General features: G+C 55.2%; 1 protein-coding gene across 4 annotated transcripts in view; it reads left to right on the top strand.

The window, feature by feature from the left end:
- The window catches only part of Col5a3 (collagen type V alpha 3 chain), a 38567-nt gene extending 14858 nt beyond the window's left edge, over positions 1–23709 (top strand). For 3 of the 4 annotated variants that reach the window (XM_021244992.2, XM_013065994.3, XM_013065992.3), the window contains 51 exons: positions 18–71; positions 146–199; positions 317–370; positions 964–1008; positions 1107–1160; positions 1328–1372; positions 1725–1778; positions 1899–1943; positions 3318–3371; positions 3467–3511; positions 3648–3701; positions 5091–5135; positions 5237–5290; positions 5420–5527; positions 6150–6203; positions 9187–9240; positions 10509–10553; positions 10708–10761; positions 10880–10924; positions 11464–11517; positions 11600–11653; positions 11743–11796; positions 11914–12021; positions 12159–12248; positions 12442–12495; positions 13339–13446; positions 13536–13643; positions 13718–13771; positions 14072–14125; positions 14821–14928; positions 15006–15059; positions 15251–15304; positions 15401–15454; positions 15576–15629; positions 16144–16251; positions 17122–17175; positions 17369–17422; positions 17665–17718; positions 17805–17858; positions 18022–18129; positions 18270–18323; positions 18680–18733; positions 18882–18989; positions 19298–19351; positions 19431–19466; positions 19737–19790; positions 20115–20316; positions 20396–20508; positions 21408–21476; positions 22480–22719; positions 22807–23709. In XM_021244992.2, coding sequence (XP_021100651.2) covers positions 18–71; positions 146–199; positions 317–370; positions 964–1008; positions 1107–1160; positions 1328–1372; positions 1725–1778; positions 1899–1943; positions 3318–3371; positions 3467–3511; positions 3648–3701; positions 5091–5135; positions 5237–5290; positions 5420–5527; positions 6150–6203; positions 9187–9240; positions 10509–10553; positions 10708–10761; positions 10880–10924; positions 11464–11517; positions 11600–11653; positions 11743–11796; positions 11914–12021; positions 12159–12248; positions 12442–12495; positions 13339–13446; positions 13536–13643; positions 13718–13771; positions 14072–14125; positions 14821–14928; positions 15006–15059; positions 15251–15304; positions 15401–15454; positions 15576–15629; positions 16144–16251; positions 17122–17175; positions 17369–17422; positions 17665–17718; positions 17805–17858; positions 18022–18129; positions 18270–18323; positions 18680–18733; positions 18882–18989; positions 19298–19351; positions 19431–19466; positions 19737–19790; positions 20115–20316; positions 20396–20508; positions 21408–21476; positions 22480–22719; positions 22807–22953 — 3642 coding nt within the window. In that variant the 3' untranslated portion in view covers positions 22954–23709. Of the gene's footprint in view, positions 1–17; positions 72–145; positions 200–316; positions 371–963; positions 1009–1106; positions 1161–1327; positions 1373–1724; positions 1779–1898; positions 1944–3317; positions 3372–3466; positions 3512–3647; positions 3702–5090; positions 5136–5236; positions 5291–5419; positions 5528–6149; positions 6204–9186; positions 9241–10508; positions 10554–10707; positions 10762–10879; positions 10925–11463; positions 11518–11599; positions 11654–11742; positions 11797–11913; positions 12022–12158; positions 12249–12441; positions 12496–13338; positions 13447–13535; positions 13644–13717; positions 13772–14071; positions 14126–14820; positions 14929–15005; positions 15060–15250; positions 15305–15400; positions 15455–15575; positions 15630–16143; positions 16252–17121; positions 17176–17368; positions 17423–17664; positions 17719–17804; positions 17859–18021; positions 18130–18269; positions 18324–18679; positions 18734–18881; positions 18990–19297; positions 19352–19430; positions 19467–19736; positions 19791–20114; positions 20317–20395; positions 20509–20664; positions 20760–21407; positions 21477–22479; positions 22720–22806 lie in introns of those variants that run through there. The other variant, XR_002389594.2, reaches the window with a different exon arrangement.
- The last annotated feature ends 2180 nt before the right edge of the window (positions 23710–25889 follow it).

Consider the following 25889-nt stretch of genomic DNA (forward strand, 5'->3'; position numbering starts at 1 on the left):
CCGTCTCTGTCCTCCAGGGCCGCTCCGGAGCAGATGGGGCGCGGGGCATGCCGGGAGACACAGGGCCCAAGGTGGGTGACGGGCGGGGCGGGGGTGGGCCGGGAAAGGGGCGGGGCTCAGGCCCTGATGGTTTCTCTCTGGACAGGGCGACCGGGGCTTTGACGGCCTCCCGGGGGTGCCCGGAGAGAGGGGACAGAGGGTGAGTGTGGCCCCCTCGTCCCAGGCCCTGCCGTGTCCCCTTCCCTCTCCGTCCTGGCATCTGGTCCCCCCTCGTGTCCCATCTCCATGCTGACCTCCCTTCTGTCCCCTCCTCCAGGGTGACTTTGGCCTCGTGGGCCAACCAGGCCCCCCGGGAGAGGATGGCCGCAAAGTAAGTGCGGGGGAGGGACGTTTGGGGGTGACAGTCGGTAAGGAGGAGAGCCCTGCGGCTAAGGGTAGGTCCTGAAGTCCTGGGCCTCCGGAGGAAAGTTTTAAACTGAGTGTAGCGGCGGCACGTGCCCATTATCCCAGCACTGAGGGAGGCTGAGGCAGGTGGATCTCCAGTCTAAATCTCAACTGGGCCACTTAGCGAAATGGTGGGTTTTTGTTGGTTTTTTGGTACTGGGGATCGAACTCGGGTCCTCGCGCTTGTGCAGCAGGCGACGAAACCACTGAGCTAAATCCCCAGCCCGAGAGATGGTGTTTTGAGCTAAAAAATAAAAATAGGGTTTGGGATGGAGCTCAGTGTGAAGGTCCTGGGTTCAATCCCCAGTAGCGGAAACAAAAAATTGAACCCAAAGTAAAAGATTGGGTTCCAGATCAGACTTGGGGCTGTGAGTTCAGAATAGGAGTAGAATCCCTGCACCCCATCTGCAAGATCCCTGAGATGTCACCAGAACTCAGGTCCCCCAGAAGGAGCTGCCTGGCTGAGGGCAGGGCTCCTTAAGGGACGGGACCCCCCCAAGTAATGCCATTTTCCTGCAGGGAGTAGAGGGGCCACCGGGGCCCACTGGCCAGGCTGGGGAGCCGGTGAGTATGGAGACCCCAACCCTGTGCCCGGGCAGGGTCCCAGGACTCCCAGGACCGCACAGAGGTGACATCAGGATAATACGTCTCCTTCCCTGCAGGGCCCTCGAGGTCTGATTGGCCCCCGAGGCTCCCCTGGCCCCTTGGGACGCCCGGTGAGGATGTCACTTGCTGTCCTCATCCCCACCCACCCCTTTCTCCTCCTCTGTGTGTCCACCCCTGTTGTCCAGCATCTCTACCCACCTTTCTGCTTGTACCTCTGGCTGTCTCATCCTGGGATCCTGGTGTGTCCCATGCTAATGTCACCTCCTGTCTTCCCCAGGGTGTCACCGGAAGTGATGGAGCTCCTGGTGCCAAAGGCAATGTGGTACGTGTGCTCTGTCTTATGCCGGGTGCTTCCCATACTCTGAGTCTGTGACTGTCAGTTATGGGGTTTTTTTTGGTACTGGGGATCGAACTCGGGACCTTGCGCTTGCAAGGCAGGCAGCAGAACCACTGAGCTAAATCCCCGGCCCCTCTTTTGTTATTTTAAAATTTGAGACAGGGTCTCACTAAGTCACTAAGTTGCCCAGGCTGAGCTGCAACGTGGGATCCTCCTGCCTCAGCCTCCCGCGTGCTGGGATGACAGGCATGCATCACCCCACCTGGCTACATGAGCACTTCTGGCCCTCCACACCGTGACCTCTTCCAGCTCCACTGATCCCCCACTTTCTCTGCAGGGTCCGCCTGGAGATCCAGGGCCACCCGGACAGCAGGGAAACCACGGGGCCCAGGTTTGAGCTGTCTTTCTGACAGTAGGGGTAACATTAGCCCTCAACCTCTCCCTGTCCGCCTGCCCTGGTGCTCACAGTCTCTCTCTCCTCCCTCCCCACCTTCTTTTTTTCGGTCCCCAGGGAATTCCTGGCCCCCAGGGACCCATCGGCAACCCGGGGGTGAAGGTAAGCCACGCTGGCATCCATTGCCACCTTCCTTGTCCTCTCCCTTCCCACTGTGTCACCAGGAAAAGCTTCGTGCCAGGACCCTGGCTGGTCATCAATTGCCACGCTTGCTAAGCCAGTCCAGAGTGACAAAGTGACTCTTTTAGGGGAGGGTTGGTTACAGCAAATGGAAGCCCACCAGGGCCAGATTATAAAGGGGACATTGTCAGGATGGAGAGGGGCCCCGGGAGGCTTTCACAGACAGATTTCTGCCACCACGGGCGGGAGGCTCTGTCACCCCGGACACCTGCACCCTGTCCCCTGGCAGATGAGCTCCTTCCTGCATGTGTCCCCGTTTGTCCTCATCCTTGCCAGCTGCGATTTCAACACAGTCGTGTGCTGCTGTGTCACCATGTCTGGCCCCAGTTTCCTGTGATCTTAGATCTTTACCCAAAGCCATCTGTGTTTGTCACAGCTTTTTAGTGCTAGGAAAAAATCCCTGATGAGGAAAACTAAAAAGAGGAGAGGTTGAATTTAGCTCACAGTTTCAGAGGGCTCAGTCCATGGTCAGTGGGCTCCAAGGCAGAAAGATGGTAGTGGAAAGGCCTAGCAGAGAAAGCTGCTCATCTTGTGGTGGCTGGGAGCCAGAGAAAGAGACAGAGCTGGAGAGGAAGGGGCAGGGACCAGAGAGAGACTTGCTCTAACTAGGCTTCTTGAGATCCAACACCTTCATAAAGCCCCACCTCTGGACACATGAGACTTTTGGGGCACGCTTGTTTCATTTTTATTTATTTATTTATTTTTGGTACCGGGAATCAAACTCAGGACCTTGCACTTTCGAGGCAGGCTGTGGAACCACTGAGCTAAATCCCTGGCCCTATTTTATTTTGAGACAGGGTCTTGCTAGGTCACTAAGTTGCCCAGGTTGGGCTCCAACTTTCAATCCACCTGCCTCAGCCTCCCGAGTGCTGGGATGACAGGCGTGTGCCACCATGCCTGGCGTAGGAGGCACTTTTAAAGAAAGGGGTATAGCTCGGAAGCCCCCCCCCCTTGCCACAGGCCTCTCATACTGGTTGTTCTTTTGTGTTTGTGTGTATGTGGTGCTGGGGATGGAACCCAGGACCGTGCACGTGCTCAGCAAGTGCTCTGCCACTGAGCTGCACCCCAGACCTCTCACACTGTTTTATATCCCTTCTCTCTGGTGTTCAGAACGTGGGATTTTTGTGGCCCAGAGAGGGCAAGAGAATTCCCTGGGGACAGACAGCAAGTCAAGAGAGAGGCTGAGACAGGCAGATTTCCTGACCTTGAGACAGCTGTTTGTCTGGGCAGAGCCATCCTGTTCCTGGTGGAACCCGAGGGCTCTGAGACCCCTTTTCCCTGACCATCTTCTTTTAGGGTCCCCCCGGAAACCCAGGCATCCCAGGTTCCCCAGGAGCTGATGGCCCTCTGGTGAGAACTAGGGTGCGGAAGAGAAGGGGTGGCTCAGCTTGGGGATTTGGTGGACAAAGTTTGGTCACTGGTGACTTCACCTATTTCTTCTTCAGGGTCACCCAGGCCAGGAGGGTCCCACAGGAGAGAAAGGGGCCCAGGTGAGTGACAGGGGGAGGCCAGTAGGGGAGAAAGAAGGGCTGGAGACAGGGCCGGGAGGCAGGGGAGGGTAGTGCCAGGTACCCTGGGGACAAGAAGGGACAGAGCAGGGTGACATCAACCTTGTCTTCCTGTCAGGGACCACCAGGCTCGGCAGGGCCTCCAGGCTACCCTGGACCCCGGGGCGTGAAGGTAGGTGACACTGGGAGCCTGCAGTGGGGTGGTCAGGAAACCAGCTCTGCCAGAAACTTCTGGAAGGGGAGCCAGGTGTGGTGGTGCCTGCCTGTGGTACCAGTACTTGGGAGGCTGAGGCAGGAGGATTGTTGTGAGTTCGAAGCCAGCCTGGGCTACATAGTGAAACCCTGTCTCAAAAAAACAAAACCAAGCAAACAGAACAATCATGGCCCCTGAGTGCAAAAGTACCAATGCTAGCAATGAGAATATTCCAAAGAGAAGCTGTAAAATGCTTCCTTTAGAGGAAAAGGTGAAAGTACCATAAGATGTTTGGGTGGAGAGATAGGGTTGGAGGGAGGGAGAGAGAGGCTACATTCATGTAACTTTTTGAACACTGTATTGTTATAATTGTTCTGTTTTATTATTAGTTGTTATTCTCGCCACCTAATTTGTAAATCAAACCATCACAGGTATGTAAATAGAGGAAAAACCATGGTGTATGTAGGAGCCAGATGTTGTGGGGAATGCCTGTTCCCAGCACTCTGGGAGGCCAAGGCAGGAGGGTCACACATTTGAGCCCAGCCTGGATAACTTAATGACTTAGTGAGAGCCTGTCTCAAAGTAAAAAATTAAAAAATGTAGCTCCATGTGAAGGCCTCGTGTTCAATGCCCAGTACTGCAAACAAAAACCCGAACCCTAACCCTAAACAAAAACCGTAACATATCTAGGGTTTGGTACATGGTCTCAAGCCTTCCCTGGAGTCTTAGGAGGGAAGAGCATAGTTGTAGTGGAATCTAATTACATTGTAGCTGTTCCCAAACACATAGTTACATTGTGGCTGTTGAGCTTGGTTACACTGTAGCCTTGCTGAGCCTGTGTCGCAGAGAAGAGTCCTCTTGTGAGCAGCACAGTGGGGGACATTCCTCTGCCTTGGAAATGCAGTCACAATTTGGAAAATTGTCCTCCTCCTCCTGCCAGAGCAATGGTGGACATGGTGTCCCTAGGACATCGATGACAGGGAAGGTTGGCCTTCCCTGGATACCCCAAGAACAGCATCCTGGGATACAGCCAGGGACAGAGGGCGAGTTGGGTGGGCACTGGCAGCTCTGGGGACGGATTATTTCCTCTGCATCTGACCCTGCCCCGCACTGTGGTCCACTGTCCTCTTGAGATGGGTCTGGTTGTTTCAGACTGGGGACCAAACTTGGAACACTTGTCAAGCAGGGAAAGAGACTGAGAGCTTTTTATTTTTATTTTTTTATTTTTTGAGCCAGAGTCTCACTCTGTAGTCCAAGCTGGCCTCAAACTTGCAGCGATCCTCCTGCCTCAGCCTCCTGAGTGCTGGGATGACAAGCATGGGCCACCACATGCAGCGACTGAGAGCTTTTCAAAATTTTATTTTTCAGGGTACCTCAGGCAATCGAGGCCTCCAAGGAGAAAAAGGAGAGAGGGTGAGAGAGAAGGGGGTTTCTCAGAGGGGAGGGAGCCCCTTAACGGTGTCCTGGCTGCATCCCCTTCCCTGACCTCCACCTCTTTCTTCTCTCCTGCCCAGGGAGAGGACGGCTTCCCTGGCTTCAAGGGCGACGTGGGCCCCAAAGGCGATTGGGTAAGACAGGCTGCGGGAGAGGGGTGCAGGGTGGGCCTGGGGTTACGGGGCAACCAGCGAGGGGGTGAGCTGGGGCTCTTGAGGGAGCAGAGGGACAGAGGCTGACAATGAGGCTCTCTTCCACTCCAGGGACAACCAGGACCCCCTGGCCCCCGAGGAGAGGAGGGTCCTGAGGGGCTGAAGGGGCCGGAGGGGCTGGCGGGCGAGGAGGGGCCCCTGGGCACAGCTGGGGAGAAGGTGAGTCAACTGTGGTCACCCCTCCCCGAGGTCAGGGTGCTCCCTGCCTTGGCCCCTGTCCTCCCTTTTTGTGGTGCCAGGATGGAACCCAGGGCCACACCCCAGCCCCTCATGGCCCTGGGTCCCCTACCACAGGAGGTGGACATCACCCTTATCTTCTCTCTTCGTCCCTCGGTTCAGCGCTACAGAGCCATCCCAGGCACATAATCTTATTTTTATTTCTACAGCCAACACAAGCACTGAGCTTTTTTGCTTGCTTGCTTGATTAGTACTGGGGAATGAACTTAAGTCCTTTGTACTGAGCTGTATCACCAACCCTTTTTAAATTTTTTTTTTAAATTTTGAGACAGGGTCTTCCTAAGTCACTAAATTGCCCAGGCTGGGCTCAAATCCGTCATCGTCCTGCCTCAGCCTCCCAGAGTGCTGGAATTAGAGGCTGTACTAGGAAATTGAGTTTGTGATTGTTGAATAACCTTCCCAAGGACTCGCCCTCCACACAAACAGGAACCAGGACTTGAGCCCAGTTTCTCTGATTCTCACTGTGGGGCCACAGCCATCCTGACCTTTCCCCTCTGACCTCTGGGTTGCCATGTCTGACCTTTGTCCTGTAATCTCCCTGCAGGGCAATCTTGGTGTGCCCGGTCTCCCAGGATACCCAGGACGTCCAGGACCTAAGGTAGGAAGCCAGGGAGCTGGGGGTGGGTGGCACAGGAGCCAGGGCCAACATCTGGGGCTCCAGCTGTGCTCTGAGGGGTGAGCTGTCCAGCTCAGGGATCACTTGAGAGAGGGTAAAATATGGACTTTGGCATCAGATGGATGTAGAGTCAAAGAGTCCCTTGTTACTGGCAATGTGACTTTGGTTTGTCTCCATTTTTGAGACAGGATCTTGCTACGTAGCCCCGGCTGGCTTTAAACTTTCAGTGATCTCCTTGCCTCAGCCTCCTGAGTGCTAAGATGACCACCACTCTCTGCCAGAATACTGTGTGTATTTGTTTACCAACGTTTTGATGGATGAGGATACTGATGAGATTTACCTTTCTGCCTGAACCGCACCCACATTACATCATGTGTGATTGACCATTGCCTGTTTATAGAAAGTACACCAGGAACTTAAAGATACTTGGAAGCAAGCATGAGTGCAGAATCATTCCAGATTTGCATCCTTTCTCCCCTCGTAACTACTCCAGTTATCCTGCCTATACCTAATCTGACATCAACTTTTTTAGTGGCTTCCTTTTATATTGAATCTTTTCTGTTCAACTCGATTTTGATAGACATCTTTTTTTTTTTTTGGTACTGGGGATAGAACTTGGGACCTTGTGCTTGCAAGGCAGGCGGCGGAATCACTGAGCTAAATCCCCAGCCCTGATAGGCATCTTTCTTTTTCAATCTGTAATTCATCAGTTCCTATAAGTTTTCATTAAATCCCATGACACCAGTGACAAGTACTGAGGATATAAGCAGGTTAGGGAATAAATTCAAGGGATCATAGCCAAGTATAGAACTTGACCTGTGAGAGCAGAGGCTCATGGGAGTTTGAGAGAGAAGCTGCCAGCCAGAGACCAATCAGTGTGTGTGCCATTGAGGACGAGGAACCTGATATACTGGGGAAGCTGAGGTCGGTAAAAATCGTTATGCATAACAACAATGACAGCACATTAGTCACTTCGCATTGCTATAAGGAAATACCCAACCGGGGATTTAGCTCAGTGGTTCCATTGCCTGCCTCACAAGCGCAAGGTCCTGAGTTCAATCCCTGGTACCAAAAAAAAGAAATACCCGAAGCCAGGGATGGTGGTGGACACCTGTAATCACAGCATTCTGAGAGGCTGGATTGCAAGTTTGAGCCCAGCCTGGGCAACTTAGCAATGTAAGGAGACCCTGCCTCAAAATAATAAAAGTGACTGGGGATGTAGCTCAGTGCTAGGGTCTTGGGTTCAATTTCTTTTCTTTTTTTTTTTTTTTTCTTTTGGTACCGGGGATCAAACTCGGGTCCTTGCGCTTGCAAGGCAGGCGGTAGAGCCACTGAGCTAAATCCCCGGCCCTAGGGTTCAATTTCTATACTGTGAAAAAAAAAAGTTTATTTAGCTCATGGTTTTATAGATTTCATTCCAGCTGTCATCCAGGCATTCAGGAGGGTGAGGCAGGAGGATTGCTGAGAGTTGGAGGCTAGCCTGGGCTACATAGTGAGTTCAAGGCCAGCCTGAACTACATAGTGAGACCATGTCTCAAAAACACCAAAACAACAACAACAAATCAAGAAGAAGAGAGAGCGAGGATCCCAAGCCACTTTGAGGACACATTGCCAATGACCTAAAGACCTCTCCCTAAGCCCCACCTCCTACAGACCACCAGCACCTTCCAGTAGCGCCACCTTGAGGACCAAGGATGTAACACCTAGTTCACAGCAGGCAGCTAATGTTACCTGAGTGCTTACTTTGTACCAAACACCATATGGAACACTTCCTACCCCTGATCCTATCTCAAAACCTTTCAAAGAAGGTTTTGTTTGTAACCCAGGCTACACACATGGAAACTAGTGCTCAGAGTGGCTTAGATGCTTGTCCAGAGCCACCCAGCTTGGTTAGGGGAGGATCCAGGATTCAGACTCAGATAAAAATGATAGTCTTTTTTTTTTTTTTGAGACAAGAAATATGTGGTTCAAGCTGGCCTTAAACTCACTGGAGTCAGTTAGTTAACAGATTGGGGGAAAGGTACTGGGGATTGAAATGGGAGCCTTTGCACTGAGCTGCATCCCCAGTCCTTATTATTATTTTATTTTCAGACAAGATCTTGCTAAGTTGCTAAGTTGCCCAGGCTGTGTTCACATTTATCATTCTCCTGCCTCAGCCTCTCAGAGAGCTGGGATGACAGGAGTGTGCCACCATGCCCAGCAGATATTGAATAAGTACTCACTAGGTGCCAGGCAGTGAGAAGACCACTGAACTGACTTCTAATGGTGTGAAACAGACATTGAATAAGTAAGCAAGTGAATAGATCATCTGTTGCTTTGTTGTTGTTATTTTTGGGGTTTTTTTGTTTGCTTGTTTTTGTTTTTTTCTTTTTGGTACCGGGGATCAAACTCGGGTCCTTGTGCTTGCACAGCAGGAGGTGAAGTATTTTTGGTTTTTGAGACAAGGTATGACTAAGTAGTCCAGGCAGGCCTCGAACTTGCAAGCAATCCTCTTGCCTCAGCCTCCCAAGTGCTGGGAATACAGGCATGTGCCACCACACCTGGCTAACACAGTCATTTTGATACAAGGATTTGAAAGGAAAATTGAGTCTGATGTCCTATTTTGTGATAACTCAAAGATGACTTAGAGGGGGTGGTAGTCAGGATGGTGGCAGAAGAGCACCCCAAGTGGTATCTAAATGATGAGCAATAGCTGGCTTTGTGGGGATCTGGGAGGAAAGCATTTTAGGCCTAGGGAGCAGCCTGTGCAAAGGCCCTGCGGCAGGAACGTATTTGCGTACTGAATAGCACTGTGGGGGCCAGGGTGGCTGGTATAGCAAGAAGCAGGGAGAGGGAGAGGGAGAGTAAAGGGGGCCGAGGGCTGGCTTGGAGCCAACAAAGCCACTGGAATTGGTGGCCTGAGATGGGTAAGGAGCCAGTTCCACCCATCTCTCTCCCATCTTTTTCTCCGATTCTCTCCACACAGGGATCTATTGGATTTCCCGGGCCCTTGGGACCATTAGGAGAGAAGGGAAAGCGGGTAAGTCATGGCCCTGGGGCAAGGGGTGGGGCAGGCTTGTGTAGGGGTGGGTGCTGGGCAACTGTGTCTCTGCTTGGAAACATTGTATGGACACCTGTGTGCAATACAGGGTCCAGGTGGGCGGTCACAGCTGATATGACCACACACAGGCCTGTGAACACATACAGGTGTACGTGTCTGGCACATCTATCCATGTAAACCAGGCAGGGTCTGCATGCTGCATCCTGCGGGAGTGGCTGGGAGAGAAGAAGGGCAGGGGCCTACATGTGTGTACATGTATGGAACTGTGCACATGCATGTGATGGAGTCAAGGATCTATGCATGCCTATATGTTTCTGTGCACACCAGGGGTGTACACATGCATGCATTACAGTAGTACCTCAGTTTATGAACTTAATTCATTCCACGATTCTGGAAAAGATGGTCACATTTGTGTTCCTGTGGGAAAGATGGCTGTGGTTGTGCTTATCACCTGATGCAGAGCTTGCAAACCAAAACAAAATTTTAGGGGTGGGGATTTAGCTCAGTGGTGCTGCCACCTGCCTTGCAAGCACAAGGGACTGAGTTCAGTCCCTGGTACCAAAAAAACCAAAAAACAAAAAAACGAAAACTTTGCCAAATGCTTCTGTTTGTGAACCAAATTGTTCATGAATCAAGGTGCCACCGTACATGGATACATGTGCATCACAACTGGGTAAATGGGCCCTGTGTAGGATGCACTGATGTGTGTGTGTATACTGGTGTGTTTATCAAGACCATGTCATCACAGGAATCCATGTGTGTTTGTGTTCACGGGGGTTGTAAATGGTGCAAATCCCAGGTGTAGTGACACACACCTCTAATCTCAACAGTAGGGAGGCTGAGGCAGGAGGACTGCTGTGAGTTTAAGGCCAGCCTAGGCTACATAGTGAGTTCAAGGGCGCCTGAACTACATAGTGAGAGCCTGTCTCAGAAAACAAAATGGTGCAAGGGATGCATCCCATGACAAGCTCAGGGTATCACATGGATTTTCCAAATGCATGCCACAGTGAGTATTGCATGGTTATGGTGATTGTGTTCATGTAGCTGGACCTGGCGGTGTGTTTACACCCCACAGCTCCAACCTGATGTGCCATTGGGTGTCTGTGATTTTCGCATAGTTGAGTGTGAATTGTGTGTGTGCGTGTGCAAGGCTTGTGAATAAATATGTGGTGGGAGTCTTTCTGGATGTGTGACCAGGAGCATTTGTGTGATTCTCTCCTGCTCTCCCTACCTGGCTCATGTTTCAGGGCAAGGCAGGCCAGCAGGGGCAGGAAGGAGAGAGAGGACCACCTGTAAGCAGATGGGGAACCCGGGCCAGGGGGCAGGGAGGACTCCGTTATGTCTGTGTCCCTAGTCGGGGAGGGGCATCGGGGAGGGAGAGGACCTGGGGCTTGTGTCATTTCCAAGGCTTCCTGACTTCTGTTCTTTGCCTTTTTTTCTGTGCAGGGCTCTCGTGGAGAGAGAGGGCAGCCAGGGGCAACAGGACAGCCAGGCCCCAAGGTATGGGTTTGGTGGGCGATCAAGGCCCTCCTGCCTCAGCTCCCCTGCCCGCCCCCCACACTCCAAGTCCTTTCTAGCTGAGTTTGTTCTGGGATCTCAGTCTCTCCCTCTGTCCTAGGGTGATGTGGGCCAGGACGGGTCCCCAGGAATCCCTGGAGAAAAGGTGAGTGTGTATGTGCTTGCACGTGTGTTTCTGAGCAAGGTACAAGCCCAGGGAGACATCATAACACAGAGGACAGAATTCAGCCTCTGAAATCAGAGAGCCACGAGTTCGAGGCCTAGCTCTGCCACTCACCAGCTGTGTGCCTTTGGGGAACTCACTTAACCTTTCTGTGCCCTGATTTCCTCCTTTGTGAAATGGCAGTGACCACATCCTCCACCCCAATGGCCAGCAGAGGTGGATGAAATTATTATTATTTTTTTTTTGGCTTTTTGAGATAGGATCTTGCTATGTAGTCCAGGCTGGCCATGAACTCACTGTGACCTCGAACTTGAGGCAACCCTCCTGCCTCAGCCTCCCAGGTGCTGGGATTACAGGCGCGCACCACCATGCCCGGCTAGTAATTATTTACTGTGTGGACAGTGTTTGTGCCATGCAGAGCATGCTGTAGGTGCTCATTATGTGCTAGCTTTCCACGTCATTGTGGGCTCAGGAGGACGCAGGGAGGATGGATGGAGCAATGATTTCTGCTTCCCTTTCAGGGCCTCCCTGGACTGCAGGGTCCCCTAGGATTCCCTGGGCCGAAGGGCCCCCCTGTGAGTGAGGTCACCCCAGTTGGGGGCTGGGCAGAGGGGGACCTGGGGAAAGACTCCAACCCCCTCCCACCCTGTCCTGCAGGGTCCCCAGGGAAAAGAGGGGGCACCAGGGCACCCTGGACAGAGAGGAGAATTGGTGAGTGATGCCTTCACTTTGATCCCTGAGCTTATTAGGCTCTCCCTTCCCTCTTCCCGTGTGACCCCACCATTTTATTTTCTCTCCAGGGCTTCCAAGGTCAGACGGGCCCACCTGGACCAGCAGGTGTCTTGGGTCCTCAGGTCAGAGTGGACCCCATTTCGTACCGGTTGGGGGAAACTGGGAGGGGCCTGGGTCTGGGTCTCTGCCGGCTTCTCTTCCCAGGGAAGCTTATTCAAGGACATCTTTTTCCCCTGCAGGGAAAGATAGGGGATGCTGGACCCCTGGGTGAGAGGGGCCACCCCGGCCCCCCTGGGCCTCCTGGTGAACATGGGCTCCCGGGCCCGGAAGGCGGAGAAGGAGCCAAGGTGAGGCTAATGACCTCAAAGTCCCTTCGATGGCCCTTGGGGCTGGGAAACCACCCTACAGGCAGCTCCCAGAGTCACAGACTTGTGGGAGACACCCCCTCTCTATAACCTGACCACCCCGCTTTACGATTCCACAGGGGGAGCCAGGACCCTTAGGACCCACTGGGAAGGAGGGGCCGCCTGGACTGAGAGGCCCCACTGGGCCCAAAGGAGGCCCTGGGGACCCCGTGAGTATCTCTGGGGGACCCCTCCACATGTGCCAGGCTGGCCGTGCAGCAGAGAAGGGAGCGGGGACTCAGGGAGGGCACAGTGGTGGCATCCGGGTGGCAGGAACCAGGAAAGTGACGAAGATGGGAGGGACCCGGGATGCGGACCTGGGGGTCCCTGTGGGGGTCTCTTGACTGTCATCTCCTCCCTCAGGGACCCCCTGGATTGAAGGGCGACAAAGGTCCCCCTGGTCCTGTTGGGGCCAATGTAAGTACAACTGCACGTACAGGGTGGGGAGCGAGGTGGGGGAATGCAGGGGACGCAGGTATTCCTCACGATGAAGCTTGTCATCTTGGAGTTGGGCAGGTCGGGCACACTGAGTCCTGCTGCTCTTTGGCTGGACAGTCGTGTCACCTGCCAAGCCTCAGTTTCCTTGTTTGTAAGATAGCTGTGACGAGACACTTCCCGTCTCATTCATAAGCCTCAAACTCTGGGTGATCCTCCTGCCTCAGCCTCCTGAGTGCCAGGATGACCAATGTGCCCCACCACGCCAGGCTCTTCTTTTTTTTTTCAATGCTGGGGATTGGGATCAAACTCAGAGCCTTGAGCTTGTGAGGCAGGTGCAGTGCCACTGAGCCACATCCCTAACCCCCAGGCTCTTCTTATAAAGCCACTAGGATTCAACAGGGGGAAGCCACTTCCTGAGGACCTTATCAAATCCTAGTCACTCTCCCGAATCCCCATCTCTAAGCACCATACTGCACAATGGGGACTTCACTTCCAGACATGAACCCTGGACAGGACAGGTTGGGGCACACACTCACACCACGTCCAGACTGTGGCACCACCCAGCACATACCTACCTGTGCTTCACACGCCAACGTATATTTTTGCCTGGAGCTTATGCTCTAGTATAGCTAGATGTGAGGGCCCTGAAGCAAAAATAGCCCAGCAGAGAGGCTGAGGCAGGAGGATCACCATGAGTTTGAGGCCAGCCTGGGCTACATAGTGAGTCCGAGGCTGGCCTGGGCTCCATCTTGAGACCCTGTCTCAAACAAAACAAACAAAAACAAAGATGAACTTGTCCTGATCTTCTTCTCCTGTTTTCAGGGCTCCCCTGGCGAGCGGGGTCCCCTGGGCCCATCAGGCGGCATTGGGCTCCCTGGCCAAAGTGGTAGCCAAGGCCCGGCGGGTCCTGCGGGTGAGAAGGGGTCCCCGGTGAGTGTCCCGCGTGCCCCCTTCCCAGGCATCCCCAGGACCTGGTCCTGCGACACACAGGGCCCTGATGATTGCTTTCACTCTACCAGGGAGAACGTGGCGCACCGGGCCCCACTGGAAAGGATGGGGTCCTGGGGCCCCCTGGGCTTCAGGGACCCCCTGGAGCTGCTGGGCCTGTGGGCGAAGAGGGTGACAAGGTGAGGGGTGGAGAAGGGACTCCTGGGGCGGAGGAGGAGGAGGCTGGATTCTCCTCACACCACTTCCTCTGCAGGGGGAAGTGGGTGCCCCCGGCCACAAGGGCAGCAGAGGCAACAAGGGAGATGCGGTGAGGAGACCCTGGTGACAGGGGTGGCCTTGAGGGAAGGGCACAGGAGGCCAGGGAGGCGGAGATGGGCAGGGTTCAGAGGCCACAGGGCGTCTTGCCTCCCTGAGTTCCATCTTCATGGAGGGCCAAGCTGGGGACACACAGCTCTCTTGGTCCGGGGGGGGGGGGAGTGATGTCACTTCCCGGTGGGCGGGGCATGCTAATAAGGGGTGTGGTCAGGGAGATTGATGGGAGTATCTAGGGCCTCTTGTCCTCCAATCAGGAACCTGTAGGGATTTTGTGTTCTGTTCCCTTCCCCAGGGTCCACCTGGACCGACAGGCATAAGGGGTCCCTCAGGACACCCAGGAACCCCGGTGAGTGACCCCCCTGAGTCCCAGCCTCCACCCCACCTTGTTCTGCCTTCAACACTCGATATTAACTCTAACCTTGACCCGAATCTCAGCTGAGAAATTCATGACCCTGTTGCTGGCATCTGCTTGGTACCTGCCAAGGATCCTCTTGCTGTTATCCATGGGACAGGGCATCCCATGGATGACAGAGCAAGACAACAGCTCAAGGCACCAAGCCACCATGAGGGTCCCCAACCTCATGAAATCATTTAGCTCTAATCACTTCTCAGGCTCCACTTCAAATACCATTTAAGGGCTGGGGATTTAGCTCAGTGGTTCCCCTGCCTGCTTTGCAAGCACAAGGACCCGAGTTCGATCCCCGGTACCAAAATAAATAAATAAATAAATACCATTTAAGAGCTAGGCATGGTGGTGTATACCTGTGATCTCAGCACTTGGGAGGCTGAGGCAGGAGGATCTCTATGAGTTCAAAGCCAGCCTGGACTACATAATGAGATCCTGTCTCAAAAAACCAAGCCCCCCCCAAAACCCTTTGACCCAACCCTTGACTTCATTCCTGAATCGGAATCCTCAATCCAATGAATGAACCCCAACTCCAAACCCAATCCTCACCTTCCCCAAACTGAACCCTGACTCTGACCTTATCTCCAGCCCTCGATCCAGACCCTAACTGTGCCCTGATCTTGTCCCCTTCCCAGGGAGCTGATGGAGCTCAGGGACGCCGGGGACCCCCAGGCCTCTTTGGGCAGAAAGGAGATGATGGAGTCCGAGGCTTCACGGGGGTGAACGGGCCCCCTGGCCCTCAAGTGGGTGTCTGGGTTTGGGGTGCTGCCTCGGTCCCTGTCCCAACTGCCTGCTCCAATCTCGCTTCTTTGTTCCACAGGGATTGCCAGGCCCTCCCGGAGAAAAGGGGGAGGTTGGAGACGTGGGGTCTATGGTACGGGCACCCAGGGGACATGGGGACAGGCGGGAGGCAGTTACAGGGTGGCGGGGACTTTTGAGCCATTTGGGGGCTTATGGGCCACGATGCCATTCTAAGTGTCCTGCTGGTCATCAGCAGCAAGGGCACAGTCACCACAGCGTTTGGGGGGTTGTGGGGTCACTGGGTACATTCTGGTCCTCCCACAGGGTCCCCATGGAGCCCCAGGCCCTCGAGGTCCCCATGGCCCCAGTGGATCAGAGGTAAGGACTCTGGGGGGCTCAGGTTGGAAACCCCCGTTTCCCAAGATGAGGCTGTCAGGATTTCACGCAAGCATCTCTACCCCCTGCTGCCCCTAGGGTCCACCAGGGCTTCCTGGGGGTGTTGGTCAGCCAGGCGCCGTGGGTGAGAAGGTGAGAGAGAGGGCGTACAGCGGGAGGAAAATGTGTCCTTACGGGAGGGGCGTGGCTTGGGGGAGTCTTTCTCTGTTGGCTAGGACTGGACCCCTCCCCACGCTCACTTTGCCTCCTGCAGGGTGAGCCAGGTGATGCTGGGGACCCTGGACCCCCAGGACCCCCAGGAATTCATGTGAGTGTCTGTGCAATGTAGCCTCTGGATTCATTTCAGGGAACCCCTGACCCCTGGGTGTGTCAGGCCACCTTGACATCTGGGTGGTCCTAGGTCATCCACTGACCCAGGACCTCTGGGCATCCCTGGCTATCTTGATAAAAGTCCTCTAGAAGGTCTAAGAGAGGGCTGCTACGTACAGTTCCCTAAGTTGTACACTGATCAAGAGTTCAGGGCTGGGCAGCTGGATGCTCAAATTCAAGCTGTGAGGCTTGGCTTGGGCGTGAGTGGCCCAGAGAGGGCCCCTTTAATTCATTCCAAGGGAGCACATGGGCTAGACTAGCCTTACCCTTGACAAGTGGGCAATGGGCCCATCCATAAGCCCTAGGTCGCTCTGACCTCTTACCATTGGGTGGCCTAAACCGAGGCCTCAGTCTGACCTCCGACCCTAGAAAAGTCTTGAATCCAGGTTTGGTAATCCTTGATTCCAGAAGAGTCCAAACCTCTCTGACCTTTGACCTCTGTCTCTGCAAAGGGGCCCAAAGGTGAAGTTGGTGAAAAGGGAGACTCAGGCCCATCTGGGGCTGCTGGACCCCCAGGCAAGAAAGGTCCTCCTGGAGAGGATGGACCCAAAGGGAACATGGTGAGTCCTGGTGGGGATTGAGGCAGAGGTTGTGGGACATTGGAGTACCCTTGAGTCTCCCGGAAACTTCTAGCCAAGGGTCCTTTCTTCCAATTTGCTGATCCTATGAGCAACCTAGAATGTGGCTGGCTGGCTGGCTGGCTGGATAGATGGATGAATGCATGAATGGATTAATGAACAAATGAATGGATGGATGAATGGATGAGGATGGACAGATGAACTGAATGGATGAATGGATGGATGAATTAATAGATGAGTAGATATGAATGGAAGAAATGGAATGAATAGCTGGATGGTGGATGAATGAACGAATTTAGATGAATGGATAGATGGCTGAAAGCATGGATGGACGAGTGCCTGAATGGGTGGATGAATGGGTGGAGGGGTGGATGAATGGATGGATGAATGAAAGATACACATACAGTCCATCATTGGACAGGGTGGAAGTTAATTTCACCTGAAATAACCATAGCATGGTTGGAAAGGCCAAGGATGATGCTGGGTCAGACTTGGAGTTGATGTGAATTTGGCATTGGGTACAGGTTGAAGTCTTTCTTGGTGTAATTTGGGGGTGAGGAAAGGCTCCAGAGTGTCGGTGGTACCTCATCACCTCCACTGCCTTCTGTGTCGCCTCTCTGGGTCCAGTCCCAAGGTGGAAGCTTCCAGGAAGGTGAAGTGAGGATGAAGTGAGGAGACACATCGGACAGTCTTAGCTCGGCACCTGCGCCATTAAACCCTGGGCAGCTTGCTCACCAGGCTGGGGACTCTGAACACAGTGTGTGCTGAGCATGAGCTGGGACAGTATCTGTCCAACCAGTGAATGGCTCCTCCCAGCCCAGAGATGTGATTATGAATCTTTCTGTGTCCCAGGGCCCTACAGGGATGGCTGGAGATCTAGGACCCCCAGGAGACCCTGGGCCGGTGGTGAGTGTCACCCTTTCCCCAAAGCTCAGTTGTTCTTTAATTCTGTCCTCATTTCCCCCAAACCACAGACCTGGGCAAGGTTGGTGGACCGAACAACCCTCATTTTCCTCCAACCCCCACCCCGAATCCTCATGGACCCCCCAAGACCTCTTGATGATCCCTCCCAACTCTGTCTTCCCCTGGCCCCCCGCAGGGAACAGATGGCTCTCCGGGGGCAAAGGGAGACCCTGGTGATGTTGGGGCCCCGGTGAGTGGGGGGGGTGCCGTTGAGAGAGGGGTTGGGTGGATGGTGGGTGAACTGGGGGAGCAGAGGGGAGGGTTTGGGGGGCACCCAGGGCCCCTGTACATGCTCCTGCTTTGCCTTTCTGGGGCCCCGCTGAATGAGAGCCCCTTGGGGGTGCAGGGTGGTGTCTGGGGGAGGCTGTCTCTGGTCACCGGCATCCTGTTAGCGCTGGCAGACAATAACGCCAAGCTGCCCCCTCCCCACAGGGGCCGCCTGGTGCTTCTGGGGAACCTGGCACCCCGGGACCCCCTGGAAAGAGGGTGAGTGACTGGCCGGGTGCCCTGGCTCAGCCCACAGAACCCCATGAAGTCTATAGCACCCCCCCCACTCACTGCTCCTTCCTCAGGGTCCCTCAGGCCGCCTGGGTCAAGAAGGCAGAGAAGGGGCCAAAGGTGCCAAGGTGAGAGCCCACCCAGCGGGTCCCTGCGCTGACCCCACAGTGCGGCCCTGGGAGGAGATGGTGCCTGTGACACTCAGGTCTCCCCTCTCCTGGTAGCTCCCAGGGGTGGGGAGGCCGGTGCCCTGCCACCCTCTCTGCCCCTCCCTGACCCTGTCCATTTCAGGGTGAGCCGGGTCCTGATGGGCCCCCAGGGAGGACAGGCCCCGTGGGGGCGCAAGGGCCCCCTGGACGTGCAGGGCCCGAGGGCCTTCAGGGGATCCCCGGCCCTGTGGTGAGTGGGGTGAGCGGGGGTGGAGGGCTGGATGGCCCCCCTCAGGCTCTCGTCACAGCCGGGAGGAGCCTGAGGGCAGGCGGGATGTCCACACTGACCTGCGGCCCGGAATGACCTACTCTGTTCCGCTCTGACCGCAGGGAGAGCCAGGCCTTCTGGGACCCCCGGGCCTGATGGGCCCTCCAGGCCCCCTGGTAAGAGATGGCTTCGTCCCCGAGGTCCCAGCTCTGAGGCCCACACTGGGCACCCCCCGGGCATCCGGGGGCCACTGGTGCTGACGGCGCAGCTGGCCCCTCCCTGACCGTCTCCTCCAAACATCTGTTCTGACCGCCCGCGTCTGTGGTCTACACTGGCCGTCCACACTGACCACCCCTCTGGTCCGCCTTTATGGCCCCACGGACCTCGGCCACTCCCAACCGCCCCCCTCCCTCAGCCCCCTCCTGTGTCCCCCTGGAAACGCGGGTCATCTCCCTTAAGGGACAGCCCCCCTCCCCCATGGACCCTGAGCTCTCACACCGAGTCCCACCCACACCACACCTTGTCCCCCCAGGGCCCCCCTGGCCTCCCAGGGCTGAAGGGAGACGCTGGCCCAAAGGGGGAGAAGGTAAGGGCGCCTCCTGCGGTATGCACCCCACGGCTCGTCCAGTCTCCTCCTGGCAGGAGTCGGGGAGCCCAGCGCGTCCTCTGCTGCCCACCTCACTGGCCCCCAGAGTCCCCCACACCTGCCCCTCATGTGCCTCCTTCTCCTCCAGGGCCATATCGGACTGCAAGGCCTCATCGGTCCCCCTGGGGAGGCCGGCGAGAAGGGGGACCGGGGCCTTTCAGGTGTGCCGGGCTCCCATGGCCTCCAGGGAGACCCTGTAAGTGTCCTGCCCTGCACAGAGAGATAGGCTCAGAAGTGGGGGTCCGGGGTGGTTGGGAAGGCAGGATGGGGTTACCTAGAGACTAAGTGTGGGGCTGGGGAAATGATGGGAGTCGTGAGTGGGAGAAATGGGGGACTGTACCTGGCAACGTGCAGGCTGGAGGCTGTGCCTAGATTTTGGGGGGTCTCTCTGGAGACTTGTCTAGGGTTTGGGGTCTTCCTCTGAGGGACTGAGGGCTCGTCTGAGGGACATCTGGGCAATCGGGCTGCACCCCATTAAGAGCGACCCTTGTGTCCCTTTTCCAGGGTTCCCCTGGTCCTAAGGGCTCTGTGGGCCACCCTGGGGCCCCTGGCGTGGTGGTGAGTATGGGGGTTGTAGGATGGGGGTCACCACGGCAGGCCAGGCCGGGACCCAACCCTCCACGTCTCCACCCCGCAGGGCCCTGTGGGACTGAAAGGCTCCAAAGGGTCCCCGGTGAGTCCCTGAACCCTCTGCCGAGTCAATGACGACTTGTCCAAGATGTGATGTTGATTTGGGGGATGGGAAAATATGGGAAGAAATGCGGGTGCTACTGCTTACCGTGGAACACCGGGAGCCCACTCCTGCGGCCGTGAGAGCGTGTGCGTGTGTGCGTGCGTCCGTGCGTGCGTGCGTGTGCCTGCGTGCGTGTGCGTGTGAGCGAGCGTGTGCGTTGGAAGGCGGGGTCTCCACACAGGCTTCGCCTCGATCTGGCCTCTTCCCTAGGGCTCCCTTGGTCCTCCTGGCGACACTGGGCCCCCAGGTCCTCCCGGCCCCCCGGTGAGTTCCCCCCGTCCCCCGGACACCAGATCAGGGGCCAGGGAGGGCAGGGACTGTGTTTGGGGGTCCCCTGGGGTTGAGGGATTCAGGTGACCAGAGCAGGCCCTCGAGGGCCCCAGGACATCTGGGCTGGGGGAGCGGATTCGTGGGGAGCTCCCGTCTCTCCCTCCCTGTCTCTGTCGTAGCTCAACTGTTGCATTTCCGTCTTTTTCTGTCTTCCTTTCCTTCCCCTGGTCTCTCTCCCTCGCCTTCCTCATCTGTGTCTCCATCGTCTCCCCCCCATGCGCGCGCCTCTCCTCCGTCTTCCCCGCCCCCCATGCCCAGGGACCCCCGGGCGAGTTCCCGGGGCTGCGCAGCCGCAGACGCCGCCGCCGCGCAGTCCCCGAGGGCGGCCTGGAGGAGGTTCTGGCCTCGCTGGCGTCGCTGAGCGCAGAGCTGGAGCAGCTGCAGCGACCTCCGGGCACCGCCGAGCGCCCGGGCCTCGTGTGCCACGAGCTGCAGCGAAATCATCCGCACCTGCCCGACGGTGAGGCCAGATCCTTCCCTCCTGGGGCGGGCACTGGGGGGGCCCCCAACTTCCACTCACCTGGACCCCTGGCTCGCAGGCGATTACTGGATCGACCCCAACCAGGGCTGTGCGCGGGATGCGCTCAGGGTTTTCTGCAACTTCACGGCAGGAGGCCAGACCTGCCTGTACCCCGACAAGAGATTTGAGACGGTGAGCTGGAAAACCGCGGCGGGGCTTGTCCTTCTTCCGTCCCGTTTTTGAGACAGGGTTGCTATGTAGTTCAGGCAGGGTGTGAACTCCCAGTGATCCTCCTGCCTCAGCCTCCTGAGTGCTGTGATTACAGGTGTGCACCCCTACATTTTATAGGTCCCCCTGGAAATCCTGGGGTTCTTCACCTGGGAACCCTGAGCCCATGGCCTCCCCACACAAGTGCCAGGTTTAGCAAAAGTGAAGACCGAGGGGTGAGTGGCATTGACTCTGAGTCCTGGATGCCCTGGGTTGGAATTCAGAGCTGACACCTTGGGTTTTCTGTCTGTAAAATGGAGCTGAAGAAAGTCACTGGACAAGGTGGCCCACATTTGTGATCCCAGAACTCATGAGGCCAAGGCAGAAGGATCACCATGAGTTGGAGGCTAGCCTAGACTACACAGTGACTTTGAGGTCAGCTTGAACTACATAGTAAGACCCTGTCTCAAAGAAACAGAAACAAAAAGGTACCGCTAAGACCAGGCATGATGGTGCACACCTGTAACCATGGCTACTCAGGAGGTTGAGGCAGGAGGACCACAAGTCCAAAGCCGGGCTGGGTAAATCAGCAAGACTGTCTCAAAATAAAATAAAAAGGGTTAGGGATGTAGCAGAGTGGTAGAGCACTTGCCTAGCATGCAGGAATTGTCCAGCTTGGGGCTGAAGGGTGTTTGAGTATTTGTCTCATCCCCCAGCCGTGGGTTGAGGGTTTCCCGGGGTGGGGGGAAACCTTACCCTTGGGTACCTGCTGAGTACGCAGCCCAGGGTGGCTGGATCCGCACCTTCCCAGAGGAGGCAGGTGCCGAGGGGCCAGGGTGGGCATCCAGGGCACCTGCTGCAGTGGCCCCACCCCCACTCCCCAGGTGAAGCTGGCCTCCTGGTCCAAGGAGAAGCCCGGAAGCTGGTACAGCACCTTTCGGCGGGGGAAGAAGGTGAGGCCTGGGCCAGGGTGGGGCTGGGGAGGGAGAAGGTGCGGGCCAGGGTGGGGGTTGGAGGAGGGAGAGATGATCGCACGCAGGAGGGGACCGAGTGGCAGGGGAGGTCAGGCATGGTGGGAATCCAGAGGCAGGGCCTGGAGGCTTCTTGGTAGAGCCCATAGCTCACTGGAAGCCTAAAGAATGAGTTGGGTTGGCATGGTAGGGAGGACGGGCACAAGTGTTCCAAGCAGAGGCACGTGCAGAGGCTCCGAGTCCAGAGAGCGCCTGGTGGTTGCTGTGCTGTAGAGAGTGTGGAGGAGTGTGTGGAGGGGAGGAGGAGGAAGAGGTGGCAGAGGGCTAGGCCAAGATAGGACGGTGGGCAGTAGGGACCCGTGGAATGTGCTTGAGTGAGGTGGGACCCAGGTCCAACCTGTGTGTTAGAAAAACGTGGGTGTGGACTGGAGGCCGGAGAGCCAGGAGAAGGTGGGTGCATGGGTGCCGGAGAACAAGGGGAGCCTCTGGGCCGTGGGAATTCAAAGAAGGCATGGCTGGGAACAAGATCTGAGTTCAAGTCCACAGGGCTTGACAGTGCATTGAATGGAAGGGGAGAGGAGCTGGGGCCCCTGGCCTGGAGTCTTGTGTCTGGCCTGCCTCTTCTCCGAGCTGTGTAATGATGGGAGCGAGTTTGAGGGCTCTTCGGTTGAGTTTAGGATTTGTCCGTGTAACATAGATGACAGTAGCAGCAAATGAAACACTGTTTCCGACTCCACACAGCTCACAGCCTCACGGGAAAACACACTAAGCTATAAAATGACATGAGGGAACCGGGTATGGGGGTGCACGCCTGTCATCCTGGCACTCGGGAGGCAGAGGCAGGAGGATCACAAGTTCCAGGCCAGCCTAGGGAACTTAGTGAGACCCTGCCCCAAAAAAGGGCTGGGGGGAGCTCAGTCCTGGGGAAGCAGAGAGGAGGGGCTGAAGGTGCGCCTTCATCTCCCCTACCCTGGGTGCACCCCAGTTCTTCTACGTGGATGCCGACGGGGCCCCAGTGAACGTGGTTCAGCTGAACTTCCTGAAACTGCTGAGTGCCACGGCCGAGCAGCGCTTCACCTTCTCCTGCCAGAACTCAGCCGCGTGGCTGGATGAAGCTGCAGGCAACCACGGCCGCTCCGTCCGCTTCCTGGGGACCAATGGCGAGGAGGTGTCTGTCAACCAGACAGTGGCGGCCACCGTTGAGGTCCCCTACGATGGCTGTCGGGTAAGGAGGTGGGGTGGGCACTGGCTGGGGTGGGGAAGGGGGTCCCTGCCGCCCGCCCTCTGACTCCCTATCCGTGTCCCCTCCCAGTTTCGAAAGGGACAGGCGAAGACTGTCCTGCAACTTCGCTCTTCCTGGCCGGGCTTTCTGCCCCTGCTGGATGTGGCAGCCATGGACTTCGGCCAGGCAAACCAGAAGTTTGGGTTTGAACTGGGCCCTGTCTGCTTCAGCAGCTGAGCGCCTAGGGGTGGGAGGGCGTGAAGGAGCCCCATGCGGGGCGTATTTGGTGCTGAGGCTCGAAGCCACCTATTTATCATCTCCTGGGACTCTAGAGCCAGGCGATGGGACTCTGCTTGTCACAGTCACACGTGTGCCTTGTCACTTCTGAGGGGGTGGCAGGAGATGGACCCCCCACACTGGCCTGAGGGCCCAGCTCTGGGTAGCGTCGCTGCAGTCTGGCTCTTTCTGTCCCCGACCCTCTGTCAGAGCTCCTGTCCCCACCCCGGAGCCCCCATGCAATGAGCTTCTAACCCCAAGCCAATGGATGCCCCGTGCCCCGCCCTCCACTCGTGCCCTTCGGTGCTACCCTGTCCCCCATAGTTAAGCACTGGATGTCCACTGGCGCCAAGCTGGGACCCCTGCTCACCCCATTCCCAGATGGGATCTCGGTGAAGGGACTGAGTCGGACTCTGCACCCCCGGCCCCTACCCACCCCCGTCTCCCGAGCTCGCCTTGCTCTGCCAGGTGTTGGGACCGAGAGGGTGGTGTTGAATCAGGATCCTAATGGTGCTGCCCTATTTATCCCTGGGTCTGTATGAAAGGGAAAAATCCCCTCTGTTGTGTATTTAATCTGCTTCCTCCTTCGGGAAGGCTGGGATAGGATGATAGAATGAGAGAGATTCCAGCACCCCCTTTGACCCCATTTCTCCCCCATTCCCCAGACCATAGTGCAAAATTGGCTTCTCAAGTCTGAGAATAAACCAGTGAACTGTGTTCCTGTCTCTGTCTTTTTTAATTCTTTGCAGGACTTGGGATTGAACCCAGGACCTTTGCACTGAGCTACATCCTCAGCCCTTGTTTATTTTGAGGCAGGGTCTCACTAATTCACTAAGTTGCCCAAGCTGGGGTTGAATTTGAGATCCTCCTGCCTCAGTCTCTCAAAATGCTGAGATTACAGTGCTGAGATTACCATGCCCAGATTCCATATTGTCTTTGATTAGTCCAGGAATCTGTGGCTGGCTTGGGCTGAGCTGAATCAAGAGGTAACTGGATCAAGAGGTAACCATGAAGGCAGGCATGATGGCACACACCCAGTACTCTGGGAGACAGAGGCAGGAAGATCCAAAGTTTGAGCCTATCTTGGGAAACTCAGCAACTTGGTGAGACCCTGTCTCAAAATAAAAAATAGAGGGCTGAGGATTTAGCTGAGTGCAAAGGCCCCGAGTTCAATCCTCAGTACCACACACACACACACACACAAAACCCCACAGAGTTTGGAGTTGGCTCTTGGACTGAATTACATTGGGGTGGATTTGAGAAGTGGGGTTTTGTGGTGAGGGTGGCATTGGCAATTGTAGAGTTAGTAGAGCATCAGTTAAGATGAGGTTGGAATTGGGGTAACCTGAATTGAGGGTTAGATGTTGTGCTGAAATTTTAATAGCAGGTTTATTAAGATATAATTCACATACCATACCATCCACCCATTTGCAGTATATAATTAAAGGGGGTTTAGTGTATTCTAACTTGTGTAACCATCACCACAGTCTTCGACTGATTTCATCATCCCCCAAAGAAATCCCATAGCCATTAGCAGTTGCTGCTCATTTCTTCCCAACCCCCAGCCCTGTGCGACCACTCAACTATTTCCTGTCTCTTACAGCTGTGTCTCCTTAGAGCTTTTGTAAGAGAAATCAGATAACACCTGGCCTTTTTTATTGCTCCTTTCACTTGGTTCATTTTGTGGCGTGCATCCATATTTCATCGGTATTTAATTCCTTTTTCTCCCCTCAGTCCTGGATATTGAACCCACTGAGCTCCATCCCCAGACCTTTTTATTCTAAGACAAGGTCTCACTGAGTCTCTGAATTGCCCAGGCTGGATTTGAACTTGTGATCCTCCTGCCTCAGTCTCCCACAGTGCTGGGATTGCAGGTGTGCACCATCATGCCCAGATACTTCTTTCCTTTTTATTGTCCATCAGGCTTCCATTATATGGCTACACCATGTTTTATTTATCCACTATTGGGGGGTAGACAGTGGATGTTGTTGGATTCAGTCAGGAGTGACAGAGGACTGGGGTGTGTTGGGGAAGGTGGAATTGGGTGGGTAGAGATTTCAGACGAGGGTTTCTCCCCGAGACCCAGAGCTTGCCAGGTGTGTCGGTGCACACCTGGCATCCCAGCACTCGGGAGGCTGAGGCAGGAGGATCACCATGAGTTCAAGGCCAGGCTGGGCTACACAGTAAGTTCAAGGCCAGCCCGAATTACATAGTGAGACCCTGTCAAACAAATAAGCAAACAAAACCCAGGGCTTGCTTACCCTACTCTTCCTCCCACCAGTTTCCCTGACCATCGGAATACTTGTCCTGGGTTTCCTCATTCATTCAGTCAATGGTGTTGAGTCCTGACATGGGAAGACTAGTGGTATCCAGAGGCTACTTGATTAGTTCATCCCTTCATTCCATCATTCATGGACTTGTTCATTCATTCATTCAGTTCTATTGAGTGTCTAATCAGTGCCAAGAACTGAGAATAAAGACCATAGTGGATGAAGAACTATGTGGTGTCTACCTTCAGGACTCATGAGGGAAACACAATACACAAATAAGTAGATATACACATTGGTGTCGAAGAATATGGTGAATGTTCAAATTTTTTAAAAGTGTGACAGTAGAAGACACATTTGTCATGAATCCCCCCATTAAAATCCTTTCCCTCACTTCATATACACTTATCCATCATTCCTGCCACTTTCTGGAGCAGTTCCAGAGTCCTCTTTCATGAATGTCTTTTCTTGCACCGTCTTGACTGCCTCAATGTCCTGAATAGATTCAAAACGTTTATCTTTCATGGTCATTTTGAGTTGGGGAAGAGCCAGAAGTCACTCGGTGCCAGATCCCATGAATAAAGTGGATGAGAACACACAGTCATGTTTTTATGAGCTGTTTTTCCATTG

This window comes from Heterocephalus glaber, unplaced genomic scaffold, assembly GCF_053883595.1.
Source record: "Heterocephalus glaber isolate CG9 unplaced genomic scaffold, H.glaber_assembly_v1.0 deba00001760, whole genome shotgun sequence".
NCBI classification, from domain to species: domain Eukaryota; kingdom Metazoa; phylum Chordata; class Mammalia; order Rodentia; family Bathyergidae; genus Heterocephalus; species Heterocephalus glaber.